Source organism: Haemaphysalis longicornis, unplaced genomic scaffold (assembly GCF_048455015.1).
Source record: "Haemaphysalis longicornis isolate Haplotype H1 unplaced genomic scaffold, Haemaphysalis longicornis Haplotype H1 scaffold_5, whole genome shotgun sequence".
Classification (NCBI taxonomy): Eukaryota; Metazoa; Arthropoda; class Arachnida; order Ixodida; family Ixodidae; genus Haemaphysalis; species Haemaphysalis longicornis.
Genome location: NW_027526385.1, coordinates 165,831,225 through 165,858,123, shown reverse-complemented (window position 1 = coordinate 165,858,123; position 26,899 = coordinate 165,831,225). Strand labels below are relative to the sequence as shown.

Here is a 26,899-nt window from a genome sequence, read left to right as displayed (position 1 = left end):
CACTGTCGTCTGCTTCGTCTCTCCCTGCCGACCATTGGCTACCGCGCGCAGTGACGTAAGGCCCTTCGGCGCCGTCCCTAGGACGCGGTTGTCAGCGGCCTCCGATAGAGGCGACAAAATGGCGGCATTACCTCCACACCTCTCCCAATGCGCTGGGGGCCATCGCGGCCTATCCTAAGCTTTATTTTCACCATGTTCTCAACAGAGGTATAGAACAAGGAAAAAGCAATCTTGGTACGGTGCCCTGTGGGCGACCGGCGCCACTGCGCGTGCGCGTAGGTGACGAAATCAGGTCTGCGCATGCGCGCGTGCCCGAACCGCACATGGAGGCGTCACCGAGACGCGCATTCACAATCCAGGGGCGATGTTCTCGAGTTTTGTCCCTTTTGCGTCCCTTTCAAAAGTGTCCCTTTTGGCGAGCCCTGATTGGATAAAAGCAAACTACCGAAAGTGACGTAACGCAAGCGCGGCAAACCGACTGTCAACGCCCATTGCTTAACCGGAAGTACGTCACGATGAAAGGGACGCAAAAGGGACGTTTTCGAAAGGGACAGTTACGAGAATACCGCCCCAGATCCCGTAGGGGCCCATGGCATGTGCCGCCGTCTAGAGGCCTGTTTGAACATGTAGTTGCGTACATTTTATACTTTATTTGCACAATCATGGAACGGTCGCCGATCAATTTGCGCTACGTTGATTACAAAATCTTCGCGAAATTGCTTGCGTCGCGTTTTCAAAAGGTGGCGACAAACCTAATTGGTGCGCATCAATCATGTGGAATTCTCGGTCGTTGTATTGCTACAAATCTGCACGTCGCGAGGGGTATTTTTGAGTACTGTGTGGGGGCTTATGGCAAGTGGCCATGGTGCAGATACACCTCGCCAAGGCTCTCGACCGTGTATTGCAATTTTTTTCATCCAGTACAGGCAACCCTGACAATGCCCTTGCCATCGACATCCGGACAGGGTTTGATCGCGTGAGCCAAACTGCAATCCTTACAGAATGGGCACTAGACTTTCCAAGCCAGTGAGCCCATAACCAGAGCCGGCCCTTTCTAGACAACCGCTCCTTACGTCTAAGCGCCACGCACCCGGAATGGAGCCCCAAGACCTACTACCTGGACAGGGGCGTCCCTATAGGATCTATCCTTGTATCTGCGCTTTTCAATTTGGCAATTGCCCCCGTTCAATTTGGCAATGGCCGGGAATCGAACCCGCGTCCTCGTGCTCAGAAGCGCAACGCCTTAGCCACTGAGCCACCGCGGCGGGTGTCTCTACAATGTACTCCTAGATGACTGCTTTTGCACTTTTCCGCGTTGTAACCGTGTTCCTTTAGCCTATCAGTAACACATACCCACGTACGTTTTCCCGATATAGTCTCTGCCACACAATAAAAGCTAGGGATACTCTAAACTATACGTTTGTTGCACATGGGATGAACATGGGATGGGTTGCACATGGGATGGGATGGGATGTTGCACATGGGATGGGTGTCGTTGATGCTTCTTCCTTCAAATTGTAGAATTAGAGGTGCTTTCATGTCTACAAATTAAGTCTCGAAATTAAGTTTACCAGGAGCAGAAACAACAACACTCAAAGCGGCACGCTTATAACACTGCAATATCGTATAAAAATAAGCAAGAACTGACAAGGAAAATTATTGAGGCTCAGGAAATAAGTCATCGCCTCTGTGTCTTCTCTCATTGTCGTCTCTGGTTGTTGTTTGCGCTGTGAATTTAAGAATATCGAACACCATCGACCCGCCCAAGCATCAGCGTTGATGGTTGAACGCAAAGATTTCTTCGTGCAAAATAAAACGGTGAGGGTTCAAAGTCAAAGCCGCTTCGACCAAAAGTCCAAATTGCGTGAGAATTAAGGCCAAAGCTCCACGAGTCAAAATCCAAACTCAGATGACAAAACTCTGCAGAGAAGCCAACTTTCTCTGACGATGATGATTATCGTTTCAGCGCCTCAAGAAAGAAACGCTTCCCCAAGTCCGAACCTGACATTATGAAGTCGACCTCTATCATAATTCGCCACCCTATGACACGGTATGAGCAGTCTGCATGGACGTGCACAATTAGACAGGAAAATCGCGCCCCCTCCGTCTCGACGGTAATTCGTCGTGCGAAGCCAATTGGAGGAGTAGAGTGAACTAAGTTCACTCCACGGAGAAGGGTCCCAGAGCCACGGCGATCGAAAGTCCAAACTGCGTGCGAGTCGAAATCAAGGTTCAACGTCAAAGTCTAAACCGCGTCTGCTTGTCAAAATCCACTCTCAAGTCAAAGTCAAAGCCGCGCTTCGATCACAAGACCAAACTGCGTGCGAGTCAAAGTCCACAGATGGCGACCAAGGAATAGCTCACGAGGATGCTTCGCGTTCAACCACGTCGTCGTTTGGGCGCAAGATTTTTTTTTTTACTTCACTCACTATCAAAAAAAGTTGACTTTCCTGCAGTGCGTCTTCGACGCCCTGCAGGAAAGCCAACTGCAAGAGTTTTCGACGCACTCTTTGATGGCGTATGTCGCGTCGAAGACGCACTGCAAGAAAGCCAACTTTACAACTGCAAGAAAGCCAACAAACATGCTTGACAAACATGCTTGTGGCAGCTGACAAACATATATGCTTGTGCATCATTGATCACGGCACTAGATAATGAGGTGCAAAGCAGGCAAATGCCGAAGGATTCGCTCCAGAGTAAAATGAATTTAACATATAAAGGCAGATTGCGACAAAATTAGGCATTATAATTTCATATGCAGGCCACCTGCAGCGAATCGGCCAATCGCAATATATTAGATCTGTTGCGCTCTCGCTTCTAGTAACATCGATTTATGTCGAGGGCATTTCCGAATAACCAATGACAGTATAGGATAGTCACCTAGGCGCAACAGTGTTTCCCTATAAAAACATTTGGTTACCCTGCCAGGAAGAATCGCGTGCAGGCGCCGGTAACGAAGTTTCAGGCACAGAGCTTTTATTAAGTCTTTTCAGAAATACCAGAGCTGCCCACAATTGAACTTCCGTTCTTTTTTTGCTCTCTCTCTCCCCCCCCCCCCCCCCCCCCCTCCCATGAATTCCGGGATGCGCGTTTGCCTGGATAACGTACGTACTGGCAGAAGCAGCTGTTAACCGCACGTTATTTTCAAGAACCGCATGCTTAGTTACTCACCATTTTGACGGTGCTTTATTCAGCCAGTCCGAAGTACTAGTTTTACAGTAGATGCTGTGCTAAGAACCAGTTGGCGTGCTAATCTTTAAAGTATTCTCCAAGGTACGAAACCCGCCTCACGTATGTGTACTCTCGGCGGGTACCGTCGCCATGGTAGCAGACGACAAGACCGTCTGTGACGCCTGCGCCGGTGACATTAAAAATATGACAGGCAAACACTTCAAAGAATCCATAAAACAAATTAATAGTACTAATAAAATACTTTATTTTAAAGTCTAACTTGTCTGTTATTATTTTGCACGAAATAAAGCAATAGCAGATACGGTAATGGGTCTGGGCTTCGTGTTTACATCACGCTGGTGAATCGGTCGATCATACTCGTCGCACGTGTTATGTGCCGTCTTCAGTAGTTCTTTCTTTACTGCCGGATTTTCCAGTATCTCACAATGGGCCGTCGGATCCCCAAGAGCCGTCGGCATAAGAAGTTAAAATCCGTCGACCCGTTCCGTAAGGATGCCGGCGCCGCCAAGCCAATTGAGTGAGTGTTTGGTTGCAGCGGCGTCATCCGACGCGGTTCCAGTCTGGCACGCCGTTATGTTGCTGTTCGGGTGGTTTGAAGCCCAGTTGGAATGAACGACTGTTGAAACCTGTCTACGACGTTTAAAGTTGAGACCTCGCTTTGTTACTAATCGGACAGCGCGATTTGTCGCGCTACGTCGCCTACTTTGCCTACATACGTCGCCTAATTTGCCTACATTGCCTACATTTCCGTCGCTGGTAGATTCGGATGGATAGATACTTGGTGTTTTGAAAGTGAGTTTGAATTCCAGTATGAAAGTGCGCGCCATCTAGCGAACGGCCTGTCAAGCGACGGGTCCGCCACATCGTAGTCCGCCATTACGCATCCGCCCGTGCGTCGGCGGCGGAGGTTTTTTCGCCAAGTCGCCCGCTCTTTTCAAGCATGCCCGTCGTCTGTGTCGTGCCGTCGTGCCGGCACGTGCAGGGCATTCCCGACGAAGACGGCAGCAAGGTGAGCTCTGTTTTCTACGCTTATTCGCGTTGAAATGAGCGCTTGTACGAGCGTCGCTTATTTCGCCGTGAATGTGTCACGGTCGAAGCGAAGTGTCAGCTGGGCAGTTGGAAGGTCGCTGATTGAGAGCAGTGAACGAATGGGTGAAAAAGAAGTTGAAGAAAACCTGTGGCGAACGCGGGTGGAAGAGTGAGTGCGCAGGCGTATCACCGTAACGGTACATACTAGGTGGATGGGAGGGGGGGGGGGGGGGTGTTATGGCATACCGTCTGTTTGACCCCCAATCCTTCGGACGCTTCGATCTTAGCTTTAACTGTTTTGGCTTCATGGAAGCCGTTGGCTTGCAGACATGACAAAAAAATATATATATCACGTGTTCAGACCTGTCGATCCCTCGAGCATTCTCGAGAAATCAAAACTGCGTTGCCATTATTTTGGTTTCAAATGAAGTCGTAAAAAAAAAAATCTAGCATTTCTAACACGTGCGTTGCGTACAGGATTTCGTTAAATTGGGGTTTGAGGTATTCTAGGTTGAACGAACAGTTCGTCTGCTTCAAATCACGCGATACGAGCGATAAGAGTGTCTGAACCGTGCCACTCAACCTGTGCCGTCACGTATTTCTCATTTTCCAGCTCTCATACTTTAGCCTTCCGCGGGACGAGCAGCTGCTGCGAAAATGGGTGGCAGCCATCATGAGGAGCGACAGCAAGGAGCTCAAGCTGAGCCCAAACTCGAAGCTGTGCTCGAAGCACTTCGAAGCGACCGACTTCTTCCACGGCTACGCAAGTGGCCGCCGTTACCTCAAGGAAGGCAGTGTTCCCACTGTGTTCGGTGGGAAGATATTCAAGTTTGAAGACATGGTTGAAACGAGCTCTGAGCTCCAAACAGCGCAGTTGGGGCAGGTCTTGGGTTTGCTGGATCATGGAGGCAGTGACGCAGCGGTCCCCGACGCAAGCGTGACAGCCGGATGTGAAGACGAGCCAGAGCCTGAGCCAGAGCCCGAGCCAGAGCCTTGTGTGGATCCGGTGCATACGTACTGCAGGCGGCTGGAGGAGCGCCAGCCTAGCCCGCCTCGCTGCCCAGTCAGTGTTGTGCTTGAGTGCGGCGGTGACGACTCCGCCTCCAACTCCGACATGGAGGTTCCCGCCGATCCGCCGGACAGTACAGCTGTGGACGACGATGTCCCCAGCGATGGAGCGCTGGAGGAGGGCGAGCTGCGGAGTTGTGCTTCGGAGCTGGAGCAGGACGTGAGCCGCCTGAACCGCCTCCTGGAAGGCTTCCGGCAGGAGGTGAGGGAGCTCAAGGACCGGAACCACCACCTGGAGGCCACGGTGAAGCTGCTGGAGGAACGGTGCGAGCGGCTTGAGAAGAAGTGCCGTGAGCAGAACTTCTCGATCCACACCTTCCAATACAGCCCCAAGGACATCCAGTTCTACACGGGCCTCTTGGACTACGAGGCTTTTCAAGAGCTGCTCCAGCTCTTGAACCCTGGTTCGCGTGGCGAGAACATGAAGGCGTCGGTGAGTGCAGGAAGTGGGAAGCCAGGGCGGCCGAGGCAGCTTGGTGTTCAGGACGAGCTCTTCTTGCTCCTGGTGTGGCTGCGCCTGGGTTTGCACCAGCACGACCTGTCCGTCCGCTTCAACGTGTCGACGGCCGCCGTCTCCCGAGTGTGCAAGACTTGGGTCGCCTACATCTACTCCCGCCTGCACCGACTTCGGCCCGATTCCCCCGCTGTCGTGGAGTGTCGACCGACCTCGAGCTGTCTGTCGGACAGCGGCACGGTGCTGACGTCCGTGTCCCCCGACAGCGCCACCATCTTCGTGTGCCCGCCCATGGACGTGGTGTCGGCCGAGACACTCATCGGCCGCGACGGCGACCACGAAGCGGCAGACGCTTTGGTCGTCGAAGGCATTCTGTGCGAAATGGGTGTACCGGAGGAAGCCGCTCGGCGGCTGGGGCGAGAGCGGTTTGACGGTGGGCCGTCGTTAAAGAGTGGCGACATTGCGAACTTGTGTGCGGAGGTGGAACGCGGGGTTCCCAGGATAAGGAACTGGCGCCTGTTTGACCGGCCCCTCCCCACCTCCCTTCTCCCGGTGGGGAGAGAACTGCTGGCCGTAGGTGTGGTGCTGACTCACTTCCAGAGCCCCTTTCTCTGCCCCGACAAGTAGACCGAGACTGACTCTAAAGATGCCAAACAGCCTGTGATGGCTTCACTACAGTAATATATGCCTCCCTGTTGCTGCGTTACTTCCCGGTGTTTGTTAGGGCTGTGATGTCCAGAGTGGGAGACCAGGTTTGGCGCATTCCCTTTGGACTGCGTGCGAATAAAGCAGGATTCAACACAAACCCGGCCAGCTCTCACACTTCACCGAGAAACACTTACTAAACCGGGCCAAGCAACTGGCCCACTTGTGTCGTCTTGAATTCCTTCATTACGAAGCCTGTGTGGTTTCTAAGCCACGCTGCATAACTATGCCACGAGGTATGCGTAAAAAACTTTGTCGGCAGACGACAGATTGTTCAACTTTCCCCGTGCTTGAACCTGTTTGCCCAAGCGCAGGGGACCAATCGCTAAGTGCTTATTGATGTAAGGGGCCTATGCCGAGTTTCGCAGCTGCTGTACATTGAGTAACTCTGGTTGCAGCACAAACGTTTTCAAGCATTTCAAGAAACCTGCGTTTCTGCAACTGAACATGGGCACCCTGTATGCACCAACCACTAAATGCTGCAAGCCTGCCTATCTAGTCCTCTTGCAGTGCATTCTTGCAGCCCAGGCTTCCATATGTTCCTGAAAAATGATCTTGTCTTGCTTGTGAATGTCGTGCGCAAGTCTGTGTGTGCTCAACCTTCGTCTTCATCGCAAATCAGAAAACTTGCAGAAGATCACAAGTGACTAATACTGCTGTCACACAACATTGTTCAAAGCGAATGACATTAGCGATAAATGTCATTCTGTTTGGCTGGGTGGGTCGGCATGGCAAAGTAATTGTCTTTTGATAACGTTAGCAGATACGATTAAGAAGCTTGCAGAACTGCAAGATAACATAAATGTGTGCATACTGTTTTTAAACCTTTTACTTTCTTAAAAGAAACAAATTTACTTCATAGATGAAAAAATTGCCTCCATCTCCCTGCAAAAGAACCCTGGTGTGATTCGGCGCATCTGGGGGTTCAATTGCCGTTTCCATTGGGTTGATTCTCTACATCGCGTGAAACGTATTTTGAATGCGTAGGATGCCTTCCATCACATGCGGATGTTCTCATACACGGGAAGATGGAGCTAATTTTACATTTTCATGCACATGCATACGCGAAATGAGAGAGCACACGTGTTTTAGCGGCCACCACCTAGTGCGATACCCACTTTATATTCACAGCGCTTGAAGGAGAGGAGACCGTGGAGGAGAGTATGCGCACTGGAGCAGCTGCTAACGCAGCGAAGCGTGCGCCAGCTGTCGTTATCTTAATGCGCCGGAGTGAGAGTGTTGCACACAGCTGTGGGAGAGGCGAACGGAGGAGGGCTGCGGACGGACGCCGCCGACGACGACGCAGGAGGGACATGCCTCAGAGCAAGAGATGCGCCGCATCTAAAAAAAAAAAAAAGAACAGTCAAAGCTTGCGCTAAGTCGCGCAAGGCTTGAACCACAGCGAAGCTAAAAGGTTTCTATGTAACCACTGAAGGGAACACCAGCACGCATTGCATTAGGATTGAAATTATTTTTTTTGCATGTTCTGTCATCACTTTTCACTGTGGTGTTACTAGTTATCGTCATATTCATCTAAATCGTCGTCTTCCCCGTGCATGACTGGCGGGCCCGGATTGTTTTGTCTGCAGGCTTTCACATTTCTCCCAAAGCGGGACACGTCAGCGTGTGCTACAACCAGTGTTAACCGGCTTTGCGAACTAGGCGTCTATGCCGCGGGATGTCCTGCGCTCCCCCCCTTGAGGCGCCGACGCACGTGAACTGTTTTCTCTTGATATTTTTTTTGCGATTGCCCTGCGCAAGCCTGGACGACGCCGGGCACTCCTCGTGAAGCATGTGCGCGGTAAACGGCAAGAGTAACTATGACCTGATTTTTTTGACACCGCACACATTACAGCCAGCAACATTAGTTGCGTTGTTAAAAGGTGCAGCTCTACTTTAGGTAACAGTCACATCACAAGCCGAGACAAGTAACAAATGCTATCCGGTTAGCAGCGTAATACATGGAGGAGCTTTGCAAACGTGTAAGGTGCTTTTTTTCTTAATCTGTATGAAACAACTTTCAGTGTTTAATATTGAATTTCTGATACTTTTCAGACAAAGTGCGCTTCAGTTTGTTATAAGAATTCTCTGTTTAGTGCTACTCATTCAGTTTGGAAGCGAATGTGGTCCCCGAACTCGTTCACTCGCCGAATGCCATTTGCGTTAAATTTCATTATGTATTCTCTTGTAGCACCAGACAAACAGCATGTACAGCCAATGACATTCGCTGTAAATGGGATTAGATTTGCCGCATGGTGGGGCTATAACTTGGTGCTGAAGCTTTGAGGACGGTAGGGGAGTGGCTGTTATCCTGGTAGTGCCTTTGCTGTGGTTTAAATGCCCCTTCGAAGGCTGTGTTTGCCAACACAACGGAATTTAGTCAGGCATGCAGTAGGTTGGGAAGACTTGGATATGGTAGATTTCTTGACGACGTTCAGTGCAAGTTCAAGAGCCGGTTAGACTCGCATGCCCGTGGAGTGGTTCGGGAAAAGTGCCCGACTTCGAGTATTCATAGTCTCGAATTTAGGTCCCGAGGTGGAGTAATCCATAGCCCTCCACTATGGCATGCCTCCCACCTGACACGCTGCTGTTATTTAAAAGAGCCATAATCGGCGAAATAAATCTTTGGTCGATTTGAAACAAGCGTTGGGTATAACTCACTTGGAAACATTACAGCCATGGAAAGTGGTTTATTCACAGAAAAAACGGAGGAAATGCTGAAAAACATTCAAATTTCGCATTGCAGTGACGTCTTGTGGCCAAGAGTGAAATGATATGGGCCAGCGCTTAAAGATAGTGTGTTGCCTACATGTTAGCGTTTGTTTGGATACGATCAAACGCAACTAGTGCGTACGGTAGGCATTCTCAGATAATGAATGGCAGCCTACCGTTGTCCCTGAAGAAGAAAGTGTATGACAGCTGCATCTTACCGGTACTCACCTACAGGGCAGAAACTTGAGGAATCACTAAGAGGGCTCAACCTAAATTGAGGACGACTCAGCGGGCAATGAAACGGAAGACGATAGGTGTAACATTAAGGGGCCAGAAGAGAGCGGATTGGGTCAGGGAACAAACGTGTGTTAAGGACATGTTAGTAGAAATTAAGAAGAAGAAATGGACGTGGGCAGGGCATGCAATGCGAAGGGAAGATAACCGCTGGTCATTAAGGGTAACAGAGTGGATCCCTAGAGAAGGCAAGCGTTGCAGGGGGCGGCAGAAAGTTAGATGGGCAGATGAGATCAAGAAGTTTGCGGGGATAAATTGGTCTCATTTAGCACAGGACCGGAATAATTGGAGATTAATGGGAGAGGCCTTTGCCCTGCAGTGGGTGTAGATAGGCTGGTGGTGGTGGTGATGATGATGAATGCAACTAGAAGCCTTACTACCACGGTCGCCCAGTCATATTTCTTGGTGGTGGTGGCTGAGGTCGGGGGCTTCTGATTGCCCAGACGAGATACTGTGATGCCATTGAGAAATCCCCTGATGGTGGCTTGGGAGTCTGCACTGCTTCTCCAGTTTATTTCCAGTATTCGTTTGAATTTCGGGATAAAATTTTTGTCGTCGTTATCGGTGCAAGGCAGTCTTTTTAAAATGAACCAAACTTCGTCTTCATGGCCCCATTGAAACCCCAGTTTGAATTTGCTTAATTGGGCTCGGAGGGTACCGTATTTTGGCGCGTATAACCCGCCCCTGCATATAATCCGCACCCCCAATTTCAGCTTGCCCGGAAAGAAAAAAAATCCGTGTGTATTACCCGCACATTTTATACAGGAAAGTACAGCTTCACGGCACAACACTAATTGCCGTGAAGCTCCACTAAAGGAAAAAACCCCGTGTATTATTTGCACCCCTACTTTGCCACTGAAATTTCTGCCTTTTTGGTGCGGGTTATACGCACTGAAATACGGTACGGTCTGTGGAACTGCGCTCAGGCACGCATCACCAGGCAGCAGGTAGAGTGTCAGTGCAGTGCGTCTCCTCTCGCTTTGGTGATCGTTCAGAGCTGCATGGTGCGTGCCGTTGTTGTTGGTGTGCATTTGCGCCCACTGGAGACAAAGCTGTGACGAGGCGTGCACCGTACCCCTTCCTGCTTTGCTTGACGCAATTGGTGAACGATTTTTGCCCCTTGGGATGCTTTTGGCAGCCAAGTGGGCAAAGACGCGGAAGAAACGGGGTGTCCGGTGGCGGCTACACATGCATAGCTGGCCTGCCAACACGAGAAAAGAAGCTCTTCCTATTTGTCGTCTTGTTCCAATATAGAGGATTCGAATGTTGTTTATCTTGTGTCCGAAAGTCAAAAACGGTGCCACGACGCTATACTAAGCAGTTCTGTCGGCGGCGAACATTCATAGCGCTTGTCAGCCACCCTGAGTCATTCCCTGCTTGGAAAGTTAGAGCACACTCTCGAAGTTTGCTGAGTGGGAGAGCCGCAGGTTGATTACCCTGCACCCATGAAAAATTATCAGGCGTTTGGGAGTCTTGTTTCTGTGGTTTGTATTTTATTTGCAGCTGGCTTCTTCTGCAGTGTTCAGTAATAAACTATGTGCTATGTTGATTTGATCTAGTATGCGGTGCAAATATTTTTTCAACATATAGTAGTTGCGCTCTCGTAAGATTTGAAACGAGCAATAAAAAAAATATCAAGGTGCCTTTTCAAAGAGAAAGATGGTTAAAATGTAAAAAGCTTTCTGCCGTGCAACTTGCGGTCAAAGTCAGTCGAAAATCCGAACTACTTTGACTATGTCGGAATGGCACAGCCGGATAGACGTCGGCTTAACGCGAGAGGCCCAGGTCGGATTGCGACCACAGGAAGTGTTTTTTAAAGACGATAGTCTGTCTGTCTGCAACTCGATTCAGCCATCTGGCCAAAGGGAAACACAAGCTGCGCAATAGTTTTATATACCCACAGCCAAATCTAAACGTGTGAGTCTTGTGGCAATGTTTATACTTGTCAACATTGTTGAACGTGGCAATGTTCATACTTGTCAACATTGCTGAACAAGAACAAGACAATATGCAATTATAAGGCAGGAGATTATTGCATAAGTGATATTTGCAGTGTTCCTTCAATAAATTTCATAGATGCTTGGTTTTTGTGATAGCTAATGAAATTCTACACAAAAAAATTCACTCCATTCCCTGCTGTTGCCTGTGCCACTATAATAGCTCCTGGCAGCAGTTTAAGAAGTGAAACTGCAACAGTAATGAAAGGTTCCACTAAATAGGTTCCACGCTCTGTTTGGAACTCACGTGGAGTGGGCAACGCAGGTTTATAAACGCTTCAGTACGGTGTTTCGATTCACGTGCGTCTCCGCCATGCGGCAGCGCTGCCATCGAGGCGCCGGACCTGGAGCAGTGGAAAGCGGTAAATTTAAATTGACCTGAGCGAACCTCTAGCATGTTATCTTGGGAGGAGCGAGACGGGAGAGGGACATCATGAGAGCTGAGCGGGAAAGACAAGGAAGGCATTGACGTAGGCTATCATCGTGACTATCGTCGTTTGTCAACATTTGCAATGAAAGGAGCATATTCGCGGCCATTTTTTTTTTTTTTCTTGAAGCACGTGATGTGCCTTCGCTTACAGTCATCGTCGTTTTGCGAAGCCCATTGTGTAAAGTTGGCCTTACTGCAGTGCGTTATGCAGGGACATCGGATGCCAAGTGTAAAGCATAGAAAGCTGCACTTTAAAAATGGACAGTTTCGGGAGGATAATTTTTCTGAACGAAAATGTTAACCCTTAGGGGGTTAATAGAAGTTCTCGCTTGTGTGTTTTCTTAACGCTGCAGCCCCCGAGCGAACCGGCCCCCAAAGAGCTTGGAGCAGGAAGTTCCGCGCGGCGTGAAGATGCTCTTCGAGAGTGCCGACGACGATGACGAGAAGCCCAGGAGGAAGCGCGGCAAACGCTTTGCCTCGAAGAACCTCATCTCGGGTGAGTGAGCGCACGCCCCCAAGTGGTGCTCGAATGCAGGCCGTTGTTGTGGGTGCACTGCAAGAAGAAGTGCGGACGAGGGCCTTCGTAACACCGCTCTTTACTGGAGGGGTGCTTGCAAGTGTGTGGTGAGCTTTAAAACGGGCCGTGAAGACAAGTTTGGCTTATTAATAAGACAACTTTGTTTGGATAACAGTGATACTAGTTTTATCACCGGCTTCAAACGAATAATTGAGATATTAGAGAAAATGGATTGGAGATTAGAGAAAGCGTGCCTTCCCAGCAACTTTCCGGTGATTTCTCTGACGGCACGGAGTCTCGGTTGTGCGGTTGGCGGCCACCAACGTGTGGGCCACTGCGGAGAAATGTGACTGGGCTATTGTGGCGGTGAGGCCTCTAGTTCCGTCTGATCGCATCACTTGAATGCTAACGTGCAGTGAACATGGTGATAACTGTATTTTTAGTGCTCACCCACATTACGTCATACCCTCCCCATAATACGTCACTGCAGCGCAAAATTTGACAGTCTTTCAGTGTTCCTTGCATTTTTGCAGCTGAGAAAGTATCTTTCATGGCTTTGTTAGGAGCTCATTAAGTCGCACAAGGCGCTAGTTCGTTCACGTCGAACCAAGTTGTCCTCATATTTTGTCCTCATGGCCTCTTAAAAGTACTGTACTGCGTGTGCCTTGTGGGAATATGTTTCTTTGCATCTGTTCAGTCGCCTGAGGCTGTGCTGTGGCGAGACGTGCCAAGGCAGCTGAGTTATCGCAAACTTGCCCGTGCCGGTCGTCGCTCGGTTTTCTTTAGGCTTGATCCGACGTTTGCGAAGCCAGGTGATTGCAACACTTGCGCGACTGTGCCTCCCTTTCTGTTCTGCAACTACCTCGCGGGAAAACAACGATGGCACGCATTGTTTGGAGAGGCATTCTGAACTACAGTTAAACCTGGATTTAACGAAGCTGACAAGAATTGCCGATTTTTCGTTACTTGGAGGTTTTCTTTGCATTCAGGTTTCGAGTTAAGGGGGCACACTGGTCTTGGAAACTTTTTTTCTTGCTTTCCAACCAATGTTGATGAAACTTTACGGGCTTGTTCAGTTTTTTTTTTAGCTGATTTCAAATATCTGATTAGTTTTGATGTGAGGTAACTGGTTTCAGAGTTAATTAAAAAACTTTCGTGATTGTTCTTGGGAACAGTAGAAAAAAAACTATTCGACAAAAGATTACCAGCAAGACATGAATACAAGATACCAGAAGTTGTGTAGAAGGAAACGTGGGAAGCAGTTTTTTTTTTGTTTTGCAATCACATACATGTTTACATGAGTGCTAACTTCTAAGTTTGAAGTACTCCTGCTAACCAATTAAAGATGATGCTAATTAAACAACTACTGAAACACAAAATGCAAAATCTGCTTCCCATATCGCACAGTTTAAACGTTCACCCTCACAGTGCAAATGAAATTATCCTCTGGAGAATTTTGTATCACTGCCATACCACTCTTGGTGAGAAAGTAGGGAATTACGGAAAAATTGCTGTTTCGTTGTTGAAATTGGGCCTATATGGCTTTTATAAGTACCTGCTACTGTTTGAAATTTTAGGAGGAAACACTGTGCAAATCAAGAGAAAAGTGATACCTAGAAAAATGCTTTTTTGGGCAATTTTTTGGTCCCAAAGACCCAGGTGCCCCCTTATAAAGACTCGCGTGAAAGAAGCCAAAACGAAACAAAAATGCTAGACATCGCTTACCGTGAACTCACTCTTGAATGGTTTATTTCACAATGGAAATGGTGGGATTTGTGTCGGCTGCTTTCTTACGAGCTTAGCCACTACACGGCAATCCAAAGTAGCAAGATCGCTTACCTTTGTGTTCCCAAATGTTACTTAGGTACCACTTTTTTTGTCCTTTGACACCTCTCGGTGCCTTAATTAACGGGTTTCAAGGGCCAAACTTAGGGTAAAATAAGCCTTTTTGTGAATTTGATGAATTTGATGCGCTTTTCCGCACTCAAAATCAGCGAGAGGGTGCTAGCTTGGATACTGTAACGGGTGGCAACATTCTTCTTTCTCACCGGCGGAGACAGCACTTGAAATTGTGAGCTAATCTTGAGAAGTTTCTGGCGGCAGAACTCGTCACCGACGAACTGACGCCAGAGATTGCAGTGGAGATGCGCGACTGCACGCCGACAGGCAGGCCTCGCACCTAACCGATACTGCACTCACAGGTGGAAACGCACGGTAGTTTGCGGTGAGGGCGAAATTAGCTAAATTAGTGCACTTTCCAAGCCGATTTTTAAAAAAAGTTGAAGAAAGCAAAGACTCGTCAGCGTAGCGAATACGTTACGTCAAGCTTAATTGCCGCAACGTCTTCGTTACATAGACCGGTCCACAGTCGCCCCCTTGTGCTGGGCCCAATGGGCGAGCGTGGGGCAGGTTGACCAGCATGTCATCGGTCAGCACAAAGTTGAAGTAGTATTGAAGACCTTGCAGCGGCTGCCGTAAGGCAGAAAAGAAAAACCATGGAAACGCAAGCAGTCACGACCGGGTTTAACGTTTCCTCATTCGAAAAGCAAGCTCTGTTTTATTAGGTTGTGTTATTAAGGGGGCAGACTGGTCTTAGAGCTATTTTATTTATTTACTATGCTCCAGGTGCCGAGATATCTGAGGGCGAAATGCTAGCTTCGAATTGCAAGAAAATTGCCGTTTTGCGATTGAAATCTGCGCGAACTCAGCCATAGAGTGCACTTCGAAATGCTGTTTACAATAAAATATGGTGCCTTATGCTGAGGAAGTTTGCAGAGTGATAGAAAAATGGCCGTGGATGCCGAAAATGCCATTTTTCAGAAAACGAATTTTTGACCGTTTTTCGACCCTGAAGGCCCACCTGCCGCCTTTAAGTAAATGTAAGTGCGCGAGTTCAGTTCCTGTCTCCCAGGTACCTTGCCAGTACACTGGCCCCTCAGCTTCACACACAAGTGCTCGCACGGCCCGGATTCCGGAGCAGAGTTTCACAACTGGTCCGTATATTGAAGATCTCTGGGGCAATCCATGTTGGGGAAGCGCGTGTTCACCGTGTGATGAGTGTTGGGTCAACGATAAAACTGCTTGATTACTAGTCGGTTTATTTCAAAACAACGCCCCTGGGGAAAACAGGAAATTGATGGTTACGTCACGGCAGAGCTGGACTTTCTTCTTGGATGTACAACACTCCGCTGTCGTCCGTCCGTTAAAAATGTTATCGCTACTGCAGAGATGTGTGCGAGAGGTGCAGAAACCGTTCACCTCAAATTGTGGGTGTGGGGAAGCAACTTTGCACTTACCTGTCCAGTACAGGCTATCCAACGCCTTTCTACCGTGGATTTGCAAGGCACGACAAATTTGCCTGATCTTTAAACTCCCGTCGGCATGCCCGGATGGCGTGGTTTGCGTGATGCCCTCTCTGCACTTGCTCGCAGCGCTAGGAAGTCAAAATGCACGAAGTGTATCTTTACGAAACTCTTGGACCACAAACATCAAATTCTTATGCATGTGATCTTAAATCCAGGTTATGCGAAGGATGTTTCATACCTAAAATAAACAGGTACAAAATAGCTGCAAGTGAAATTGGCCCTAGTGTGGGATTAAGGGATGGGACACTGCTCTTAAAACAGCTTCCTTTAATTGTGAAGTAAACTCTGTGAAACTTGCCAGTATTGCTGCTTTTTTTTCCACTGATTTCAAATATGACATTACTTTTTGAGTGAGTCAATTAGTTCCGAGAATAATGAGAGACAATTGCCTATTTTTGGAGAAACGGCTGACAAAGCAGTGCTAGCCATAAAACTGTAATCTTTACATTTTCCAATACTATGAACCCTGGTGAGTGCAGTAAGAGGATCTTTTTTTTTTTTTTTTGATGCATCACTTGGAACTAATTTTGCAGCACATTAAACTTTGGTGGCACCAGTGGCAAGGAACCATTTCGAATGCCCATTTCAAACACCGAAGTTTAATGAAGTGTAAAATTAGTTCCAAGTGGTGCATCAAAAAACAATTCACTCACCAGGGTTCCTAGTACTGGAAAACATAAAGATTACAGTTTTCTGGCTGACGTGGTTTTGTATATTGTCCCTCCAAAAACGGCTAATTACCTCTAATTACCTTGGGAACTAATTGACTCGCTCAAAAAATAATGCCATATTTGAAATCAGTGGGAAAAAAGCAGCAATAATGGCAAATTTCACAGAGTTTACGTAACAATTAAAAGAAATTGTTTTAAGCGCCATGTTCCCCCATAAGCATGCTCAATAAGCACCGTAGCTTCGCCAAGAAAATAAGAGCCAATTTCTGCATCATTTCATTGGGAATCCTGGGTACTATGTCGGCACGCAGCCAGGCAGTTTTATCCAAGGTCGGGTTGGCCCAATGCCAAGGAGTCGAAATCTCCATGCGCATCTCTCCTTCGCTGGTTCACTGCGCGTCACTGGCGTATTGTGGGAAAGCCAGTTGCTGTAGGCGAAGGCAGCCGGCACCTAGTTACGGCACGAGCTGATCGAAGTTCTACACATTCGGCGCCCAACTGTTTAAAATAACCCATTGCAGAAAGTATATCTTTCCCTTTTTTTTTTTTTTTTGTTATCGGGGCATATTTTATTTTCAGCTATGCACAGTTTTACATATCTGATCTTGTCGAAACAACTGACCATTTGCATTCTCGAATGTCACATTATTCACTTAAAGAAGCAAGTGTTCACATGCCGTACAAATTAAAATTAATGAGAAAAAAAAAATTGGTGAGAAGGTGATATCGCTGCCAATTGCTGTATTTGCCTAAGTTGTCAGTGCATTTTGTGCCATGACTGTGGTTTGTCTAGGTCCAGTACGTCTCTGAGGGATTTGCTATGCTGTCGAGCACCAGCTCACTGAACATGGCTTTGTTCATTTATCAAACTTCGTTTCTTCTTTCTTTTGCATTGCAAAAGCATAGTGGGAATGCTCGGTGAAAACCTTGGGCCTATCAAACAAAAACATCGTGATTTCACGGTGTATCGGAGGGCAGTGGGAACCCTACATATCAGGGTAAACGTTAATATCGAGGTTTTTTATTATTATTATTTTTCGTAATTCAGGCTTTGCTGAGAGATATAATTACAGACTCCACCCAAAGGTACAATGAACGGAGAACCGGGCATTGCAAAACTCGGCCAGTTCCTTCCTGAAGGGTAACTGGGCCCATGCTGTAGGGGCGAGTTAAATTCAAGGGTGGATCGGTCGGCCAAATTCGATGATCGAAGTGATGATCGCCGAAACGATGGATCGTGGTTGACGGCACGTAGCCGACGACGGTCTACTCTAAGAAGCAAGGTGTACAATATGCACAATTTATTTACACTACCTATCTACAACTCTCAAGGTTCGTGATCGCATACAAGAGTTCGGGCAAGGCCCGCGTCGAGCGGGGCTCAATGCTCTCCTCTCCTGTTGCCCCTCTCTCGAAACATCAAACTCCTCCGTTTTACCCCTAAAACCCCTCCCACAACAGGGACGTCACAATTTGAGAGCGAGGATGGCTCACTAATTATCCCACACTAGGCCACTGATTGGCCACCGTGACAAACAAAGCTAGGTGGGTTCAAAATAGTCTTGAGACTTTATTTTTAGAACTTTTGTTTACTTACAGGAGACCTTTTTTCACAGCAGACACGTTTCCCGGGTGTCTCGAGCGTCTCTTTTAACGTGGTTTTACTGTATTAGATTGGATCACAGAATCCACAATTCGGAAATCGGGCCAATGCCTCCTCCACATAGGAAAACATACTTGTCGGAGCCTGGCACTGCTTTGAAGGGAAAGTCCACGATCCCAGGGCTTTTTTCCCCCCTACATCCCAAATCTTCAGCGGGTGATTGTGAAAGCTGGCAAAACTCGATGCCTTTTCAGTAAGGAGCCCGCTCCCTCTCTCTGTTCTTCAGTCCAGCGGTGCCGGATGGAGTCGGAGCAGCGGGGCATGACGCGGCCGCTGAAGCCGCTGCCGGAGCGGCTGGAGCAGCAGCCTAACGAGAGCGACGAGCAGTTCCTCAAGCGGCTGGACCACCTTGCTGGCCGGGCCTTCACCGAGGCCTCGGTCGAGGACAAGTTCAACGTGCGCGTCGACCGCGATGCGGAAGGTCGCACCGTGGTCGACCCCAAGGGCGGCGACGCCATCGACGAGAACTACGGCGCCCGCAAGCGGCAGTGAGTGCGGACCCTTCACCCTCTCTCTGGCTGTTTAAAGCAGCCATGAAGACAAAATACAAGTTGGGCTTATTAGAAAGACTGCTTAGTCCCGATAACAATGATACCAATATCATCGCAATATTCAAACAAATAACGGATATATTAAAGACAACGTGTGAAGCAGTCTCGACCCCCCAGCCAATTACCCGCAACTTTTCTATGACGTCACAGAACCTTGTTTGTGCGATTGGCGGCCGCCTAACTGACCTGTCGCAAAGAGGACGTCTGTGATGGGGCCTCTAGTTCCATTTGACCGCATCACTGGGATGCTAACGTGCAGTTAACGCACTGAAAATTATGTTTTATTGTTGGCCCGTATGGCGTCATTCTTGCTCGCAACACGTCACTGTGGCGCAAAATTTGAAAGTTTTTAAATACTTCTTGCTTTTTTTTTTCATTAAAAAACATCGTTTGTGGCTGTAATGGAGCTGAGTGAGATACTGAATCCTAGTTCTTTCAAATTAAACGAAGTTGTGTTTTCCCTTCATGGCTCCTTTAAGGGGGAACATGGGTCTTAAAACAATTCCGTTTGATTTTTAAGTAAACTCTGCAAAACTTGCCAGACTTGCTGCTTTTTTTCCGAGTGATTTCAAATGTGCCATTATTTTTTCAGTAAGTCAAATAGTTACCGAGATAATTAGAGATGATTAGTCATTTTTGGAGGAACAATAGATGGAACAGTGTTGGTCATAGCACTGTAACCTTTATATTTTCCCATAATATTAACCGTGGTGAATGCACTGTAAGAAGTGGTTTTTTGATTCATTGCTTGGAACTAATTTTAAAGCGCATTTAACTTCGGTGTTTGAAATGGGCACTCCAAATGGTTCCTTGCCACTGGTGTCACCAAAGTTTAATTAATGAGCTGTAAAATTAGTTCCAAGTGATGCATCAAAAAACCACTTGCTATAGTGCATTCACCAGTGTTCACAGCAACAGAAAATATGAAGATTACAGTTTTACGACCGACACTGATTTGTCTATTATGCCTCCAAAAAGGACTAATTATGTCTAATTATCTCGGGAACTAATTGATTCACTCAAAAAAAAAGTGGAATCAGTGGGAAATCAGTGGGAAAAAAAGCAGCAATACTGGCAAGTTTCACTGAGTTTACTTAGTATATAAAGAATTTGTTTTAAGACCCATGTCCCCCCCTTAAAAGTGCCATGAAAACGAAAACACAACCTTGTTGCGCTTGAAAAGGAGCAGCCTTTCGTATCTCGCCTGGCGCCATTCCAGCCGCGGAAAACTCTTTCCTTGGCCGAAAAAAAAAAAAAAGTCCACAGAAGAAATGTTGAAAACCTTCCAAATTTAGCGATGCAGGGACATAATGTGGGCCATCACTGAAAACATGGTTATCGCTGCGTGAACTGCACGTTCACATTCGAGTGACCCAATCAAATGGTACTTGGAGGCCGCACTATGATCGCCCCAGTTGTGTTTCTTGGTGGAGGCTTATGTCGGTGGCCGCTGCCAATAGCAGCAACGTCGTAGTGACATCACTTGAAAGTGGATCTAGGGAGTCGCCAGTGATTCGGATGTTTTTCTCAATATCGGTCTCATTTGTGTGAAATTCGCAATAGGAGAAGTCTTTTGAATGAACAAAACCAGTGTTGTTGCTGTTGTCTGGTAGAGAAAAAGGCTGCCGCTGCAGTAAAGAGTTTAAAAAGCACCTTTAGGTCCGCACAGGAGTTGAACCTGGGTGCCACAGGTTGGGAGCCCAGTGCGCTCGCAACCGCGTTGCGTCAGTGCATTGCCAGCAGTGGAACGAGTTCGCCTAGCGCGTGACAGCGTGACGGGTGAACGGGACAGCACGTGAGAAGGACAGGCACACGGCAGCCACGGGGAACTCCTCCGATGCTGGGGAAACGGCGGGGTGGAGTGCCGGTAGTCTGCATTGGCAAGGTACCCTATTTACTCGAATCTAACGTGCACCTCTTTTCCAAAAAAATAGGTCCCAAAATCACATCCGCGTTGCAATCAGGTACGGCTCAAAACTGTGGAGCCGTACCGCTATCGGCGTTTCAAGATGGCCGCTTGACTACTGAATGCGTAGCCAGCGCTTCCTATTCGGCGCATGTCTGCCTTTGTTGTCTGCGTAGTCTTTTATCTTTTCTTTCTGCCGTGGAATTTCCCACTGCGAAGACACGGCAGGTTGACCACGACGCTGCGTTCAAGAAGAAAGTAATCTTTTGCGCGGAAAGCAATGGAAATCGGGCCGCGTCACGTGCATTCAGTGTTTCAGACACTAGCGTGTGGGACTGGCGCAAACAGAAAGAGGGAGGAATTTTCGCCAGCAAGGCGACACGGAAAGGGTTCAGCGGACCAAAGAGGGGGCGATATCCCCAAATAGAAGACCCGCTGGCGGAGTACATGCAGCGGCAGCGAGCGGCTCAGAGACCCGTAACGACAGAGCTGCCGTGGCAGCAACGGCACTGCCTCAGACCGTCGTCGGGGTGACTGTCTTGTTGGCAATAACCGGCACATTTCATTTCGTGCCACTTTTGGAATAAACCTTGCTTGTTCCAAGTGAGAAAAAGTTGCATTTTTGTTTTAAATAATGGAAGTCTAGTGCACGTTACAAGCAAGGGCATGGCGTTAGATTCGAGTAAATACGGTAATTCGCACCACTGAGGGCAAAAAAACGAAAGCAGAGAGAGAGACTTAGCTGAAGCAGTCTTTCAGAAGTGTTGCCAGGGGAAATTGCGATGCTTGTGCCTTCAAAGCACGCATGTACAGACTCAAGTTCCCCGAGGAATTCTTGTCATGTGGGGTTGCGGCACGCAGTTGATGTCCCAAGTGTAGTGTTGAGCTCGTGGGAGTCGTCGATTGGTTTGAACTGAATTCCCTCCTAGGGCCGGGTGGTTTCAACGAGCAGAGTGGCCTGGCTCTCTTGCGTCTCCTGCAGTGGTGCCCATCGGTACACGGGCCCGTTGTAGCAGTCGTATTAGGAGACTGTGAACCGCACACGGGTGCTCAGAAAAAAAGCCACGAAAGCAAAATACTAGTTTGCTTCACTACTAAGCAGGCTGTTTTGTTTGATCGTATCGCTTGGAGGCTGCCGTGCAGTTATCACAGTGACAGCTGTGTCTTTAGCGTTTGACCGTAACACGCCACTCCCGCCGATATTAGATCACTGCAGCACGCCATATTTCAGTCTTTCAACATTTCCTCCACTATTTTGGCTAGAAAAGCGTGATTCGTGGCTGAAATGGGGCTGTGTGAGTTACCAAAGGAATGCATCCTGCTAATTAGTACATCCCTTAATTAAGGAACTAATTTAATTAAGCTCAAATTCCCTCAAATTCTCATGCCGCTGTATTCACAAAGGTGTCTCGTGTGCTGTAAAAAGCTGTTTGTTGGTTCTTTCAGGGCTTCGTGGCTGTAATTTAAAAAGCACGTGCAGATTTTCAGCGTGCGCACATTTTTTCGCCTGTTGGACGGGGCATGAATATTGTGCCATTTTTGTTGATATTTTCGTATTTTTGTGCTTATAATCCGCCCCTGCACATAACCCGCACCCCCACTTTCCGTCGACGAATTACAAAAAATATATCCTCATGTGTTGCCAACATATTTTGTACATAAAAGTGTGGAAAATATTATCGCCGTGGTTCTCCGGAGCATGCAGGAAGACGACGAAGATGATACCTCGATGCGACGGAGATGCTTAGGGCATAGCTCGCACTCCGGGCTCGCTTCTCGCGGGATGATGCTCGCCGCTCACGCAGTCCAACATCGAACGCCTGTCTTGGCGGTTACACAAATAAATCCTCTTCTTGCTGTTTGTTCCATGACGACCTGCATTTAGCAGTTCCCACCACGCCTTGGCTCAACAAAAGGATGGACCGAAGCTACATTAGACGTTTGTTTATGCAAAAGAACTTGCCTAGCTGACTGCGTAACTAGATGACTTGCCGCATACATTTTTCCAGGTTTGTCTATTGTTCAGCTGTGTGTGCAAAATAAGCACTGTCAACGGGATAAGAGTGGCTTAGTCGCTATTACTGCTGTGGGGGCATCACGGCCCAATGCGCGTCGTGGTGAAGCTGCACCAAAGGAAATACCTCGCATATATAATCCCCACCTCTACGTCACCCCTGAAGTTTTCGCATTTTTGGTGCGGGTTATGCATGCGAAAATGTGGTACTTACCATATTTGCTCAATTCTAACGCGCACCCCTTTTTTCTGAAAAATGCGCCCCAAAATCGTGTGTGCGTTAGAATCGAGTACCGGCCGAAACAGGGCTAGTGGTTGCTTGTCAAGCATTATCGACCGTAATTGCAGTTGTGCCAACTAAGCATCAAAGTCTGTGAGACCCGCGGCAACGCCCAAATGGGAAAAAAAAAAAAAGTCCGAAAAAGGTTTATGTCTTTACACAGAATGAAGAGAACACACCCATGCGAACACACACACTGGAAAGAAGCACTGGAAAGGCTCCGCAGGGCCTTTCCAGTGCTTTTTGCGCCGGTAAACGTTATAAATAGACGCTAGGAGATAGCGAATGCCCCTTTTCAGATATCAAGACCGCACTTTTCTATACTTACCCGCAAGAAAGGACACAGAGTAGTGAGAACCTACTAGTACTGTTTAGTGCGCCCTGTTCTGGTGACAACCCGCCGCGGTGGCTCAGTGGCTGAGCCGTTGCGCTGCTGAGCACGAGGTCACGGGTTCGATTCCCGGCCGCCACAGCCGCTTTTCTGATGGAGGCGAAAAGCAAAAACGCCCGTGTGTACGAGATTTCGGCGCACGTTAAAGATCCCCAGGTGGTCGAAATTATTCCGGAGCCCTCCACTACGGCGCGCCTCATCGCGTGCGTTGCGTCAGCGCGGTAAACCCTACATTCAATCAATTGATGTTCTAGTGACATCCTCCTGCCGAACATTTTAAAGGTATTTTTACGAGTTTTCGTGAGTTGAATTTGCAAGGGCGGCCTAGTGGGTGGTTTATTATGGAGTATGTTGTGGCGAGAGGGTGACGAGAGCCACCTATCCAATAGCGTATGAAGTTCTTGCATCCATAAGCGGCGCTTGTCATCTGCGGAGAACCTCCGGTCGCCAAAATCAGGTGCACGATGGAATAAAGCGCGCGTTACATTCGAGTAAATACGGTGGGCCACAAAAACAAACGAACAGGCTTTTGTTGCAGGCAAGACACCTCTGTGAATATGGTGGCATCAGAATTTGAAGGAATTTCAGCTTTTTTTGTTTCCTAATTAATTATTTCTTCCCTAATTAAGTGGGATGCATTCGTAGGTTGAAAAACCACTGTATAAGTTGGAGAATATAGGTTGAGCAAGAATGTAGGTCGACCTTGTTACCTGGCAGCCGATAATGTGATGAAGAAAAACTAGGCACACAACATCGTTTTGCTGACACTACCAGCACTTCATTCGTCTAAGATTACTCACTACAGTTGTCTGAACTCTCGTCGGATGACGGCTTCAGTCTGGCCGTCTTCGCGCATCGTGTCGTCCTCTGTGCAGTCCAATGAATTGCCTATGCAACGTTCCTTATGCCCTCGCAAGACTATGTCATCAGGAAGCGAGTTCCATGCTGCAACTCTATGAGACCGTTGCCACATGGGACACCCATGTTCAGACCGTCACAAGAGGTAATCTGCACAGGCGGCCGGCAGGCATTTTGGGGTCGTCACTGGCCATTCATTTGCAGGGATGTCGCACAATGCTTGCGGACAGAATTTGCCACCTTGTCCTTCAGTTACAGGTGTAACTGAAGGACAGGGTGGCGCAGCAAGGACAACTGAGGCGCAGCACCCACAGAATGAGGTCGTTGAGCAGGTCGTACCGAGAGCTGCCCAATCAGCTTACGCTAGTAGTGTACACTCTTTGTTGGTCACACCAAACTGGCGCTGGTTGGACAAATTGCCTTTGGCTTTAGCATACTCTATAGCTTTTCTTTGAAATGTCGCAATGAATTCGTGTGCCAGAACTCATCTTGAGTGAGAAGACAATAGAACATGTACGTTCACTGACAGTACTGACACCGAGAGTAGCACCAATAAAAAGAAAAAAAAAAGGTGGCGGTGGTGATGGTTCCCTTGAAATTTGGATGGGTTCGATGGAGGGCCCAGTTTCCAGATGACCACTAGCATTGTGCCAGTGACCGGTACGTCGGTCGAGGAAAGTTTTTTGGGAAAGAACCTCGACCTGTATTCAGACTTATACCCCTGCTACACTGGCGTCCGAATGTCATTTGACTCAAATGCCAAGTTGTGCTGCTACACTAGGTTTTGAAATGCCATTTGGCTCAAATGACATTCGAGCCAAATGAGCACAAAGAGAGAGGCATTAGGAATTTCAAATGCCATTTCTAGCACTCTCCCACGCAGTGTCTCGATCGGCAATAAAGCAAACGAAATACTTTTGTTTGTGGAACTTCGTTCACTGTTCATTTACGTAAAATATGAAATCAACATATTTAATTTTTATACTCTCAAAACCAGTGGGTCACGCAAAAAAATAAAATAAAACTACGCAAGACAGCCGCCACATTAGAGTCAAAACTGACGTCTCTTCTAATTTGATATCATTTTACCGCCTCAGACTGCTCCTAAATTTGATTGTTGTATTATTGTACGAAAACGGAACGGGGCGACAACAGCGCCACTACAGCACAGCAAGCAGTTGTGAAAGCTTTCAAAGCCCATCGAAATTGTAGTGTAGCACGGCGGATTCTGAATGGCATTCGAAGCACCCCATTTGAGTCAAGTGACATTTGGTTCAGATGACATTCAGACCGTAGTGTAGCCGGAGTAATAAACGGTACACAAGACGGCCGCAAGCTGATTTCTGCCCTGACGTCGTCATAGTCCACCGTACCTGTGCACCAAGCCTTGCTCACAATCAGTGCGTAAGTGAGAGAGTTTGTTTGGACAGCCCCGTTTTGATTGCCGTTCGATCCCCTCTCACCCAGGAAGCGCAAGTTGCGGGAGCAGAAGCTGAAGGAGAAGAAGCGGCAGAGGCTGTCGGCGAGGGAGCAGCGGGACGATTTCAGCCATCTCAAGGGTGGGTGGCACACGCCCTGTTTTTTCTCAGAGGACCCTCACTCTTTTGAAGAGGCCACTAAGACAGAATGCAACCTCGTTTAAAAAATTTCTTTTAATTTTCAAGTACACTCTGTGAAACTTGTCAGTCTCGCTGTTTTCCCCCCACTCATTTCAAATATGGCATTGTTTTTTCAGCTGGTCAATTATTAGTTCCCGAGATAATAAGAGGTAATTAGCCATTTTTGGAGGAACAATGGACAAAACGGTGTTGGCCGTGAAACTGTAAGCTTTACATTTTCTAATACTATGAACCGTGGTGAGTGCAATAAGAGAATCGGTTTTTTGATGCACCGCTTTTAACTAATTTTACAGCTCATTAAACTTCGGTATTTGAAAGGGGCGTTCAAAATGGTTCCTTGCCACTGGTGCCACCGAATTTTAATGAGCTGTAAAATTACTTCTAAGTGGTGCATCAAAAAACCGATTCTCTTATTGCATCCACCAGGGTTCATAGTATTGGAAAATGTAAAGATTACAGTTTCACGGCCAACACTGTTTTGTCCATTGTTCCTCCGAAAATGGCTAATTACCTCTTATTATCTCGGGAACTAATAATTGACCAGCTGAAAAAACAATGCCGTATTTGAAATGAGTGGGGAGGGAAACAGCGAGACTGACAAGTTTTCACAGAGTTTACTTAAAAAATTAAAAGGAGCTGTTTTAAGAGCAGTGTCTCCCCTTAACTAACTTGAACCCCCCTTAACTAACTTGAAAGGACTAGCCGTTTCGTTCGAGCTACGACAGACATATTCTCAAGAAAGCAAGGGGTGTCACCTGTGTGCAAGGTTGGCTGAATTTATCGCTACCGACCCCCCACACTTTCTGCTAGGCGACCTTTTCGGCCAAGCCTGGCCCAATCGGGCATGCGGACACCAGAGATGTGGTCTTCCATGTTCGTGTTCGCTCACATTCGAGCACAACTGGCACCACTGTGGAGGCAATCGGTAGACTCTCAGGGGGGGGTCTCATTGTAGCGGTGCGTCAAGCATGGTGCTTGTTTCAGTGGCTGGAAGGAGATTTCCTGAGCAGCAGCTTTGCCCGAAAAGCTTCCACACCAACTTTGTAAGGGTGGTTAATCGACCAGATTTAGGGGCAATCTCGAAGGTGGAGGAGGTCCCTGCGAAGGACAGTTTGACACTCGCCTCAATCTAGCCGTACGGCTGCAAAGGTTTCCGTGTAGCCATGCGGCTGCAAAGTTACTC

General features: G+C 47.9%; 3 protein-coding genes across 3 annotated transcripts in view; 2 read left to right on the top strand and 1 right to left on the bottom strand.

Annotated features, from left to right (window-relative positions):
• The window catches only part of Ttc26 (tetratricopeptide repeat domain 26), a 102,770-nt gene extending 99,468 nt beyond the window's left edge, over positions 1 to 3,302 (bottom strand). Inside the window, exon 1 of the mRNA XM_077671292.1 lies at positions 3,172 to 3,302. Within this exon, the coding sequence (XP_077527418.1) occupies positions 3,172 to 3,174 (3 nt within the window). The 5' untranslated portion in view covers positions 3,175 to 3,302. The remainder of the gene's footprint in view (positions 1 to 3,171) is intronic.
• A 207-nt stretch (positions 3,303 to 3,509) lies between these two features.
• Positions 3,510 to 26,899, top strand: part of LOC144138813 (uncharacterized) — a 45,523-nt gene continuing 22,133 nt past the window's right edge. The window contains exons 1-4 of the mRNA XM_077671290.1: positions 3,510 to 3,709; positions 12,235 to 12,377; positions 18,324 to 18,585; positions 25,565 to 25,656. Of these exons, the coding sequence (XP_077527416.1) occupies positions 3,618 to 3,709; positions 12,235 to 12,377; positions 18,324 to 18,585; positions 25,565 to 25,656 (589 nt within the window). The 5' untranslated portion in view covers positions 3,510 to 3,617. The remainder of the gene's footprint in view (positions 3,710 to 12,234; positions 12,378 to 18,323; positions 18,586 to 25,564; positions 25,657 to 26,899) is intronic.
• Positions 3,777 to 6,960, top strand: LOC144138811 (uncharacterized). Its single transcript, XM_077671288.1, has 2 exons — positions 3,777 to 4,201; positions 4,835 to 6,960. Exons 1-2 carry the CDS (start codon positions 4,133 to 4,135, stop codon positions 6,368 to 6,370), a joined length of 1,605 nt encoding a protein of 534 aa, XP_077527414.1. The 5' UTR covers positions 3,777 to 4,132; the 3' UTR covers positions 6,371 to 6,960.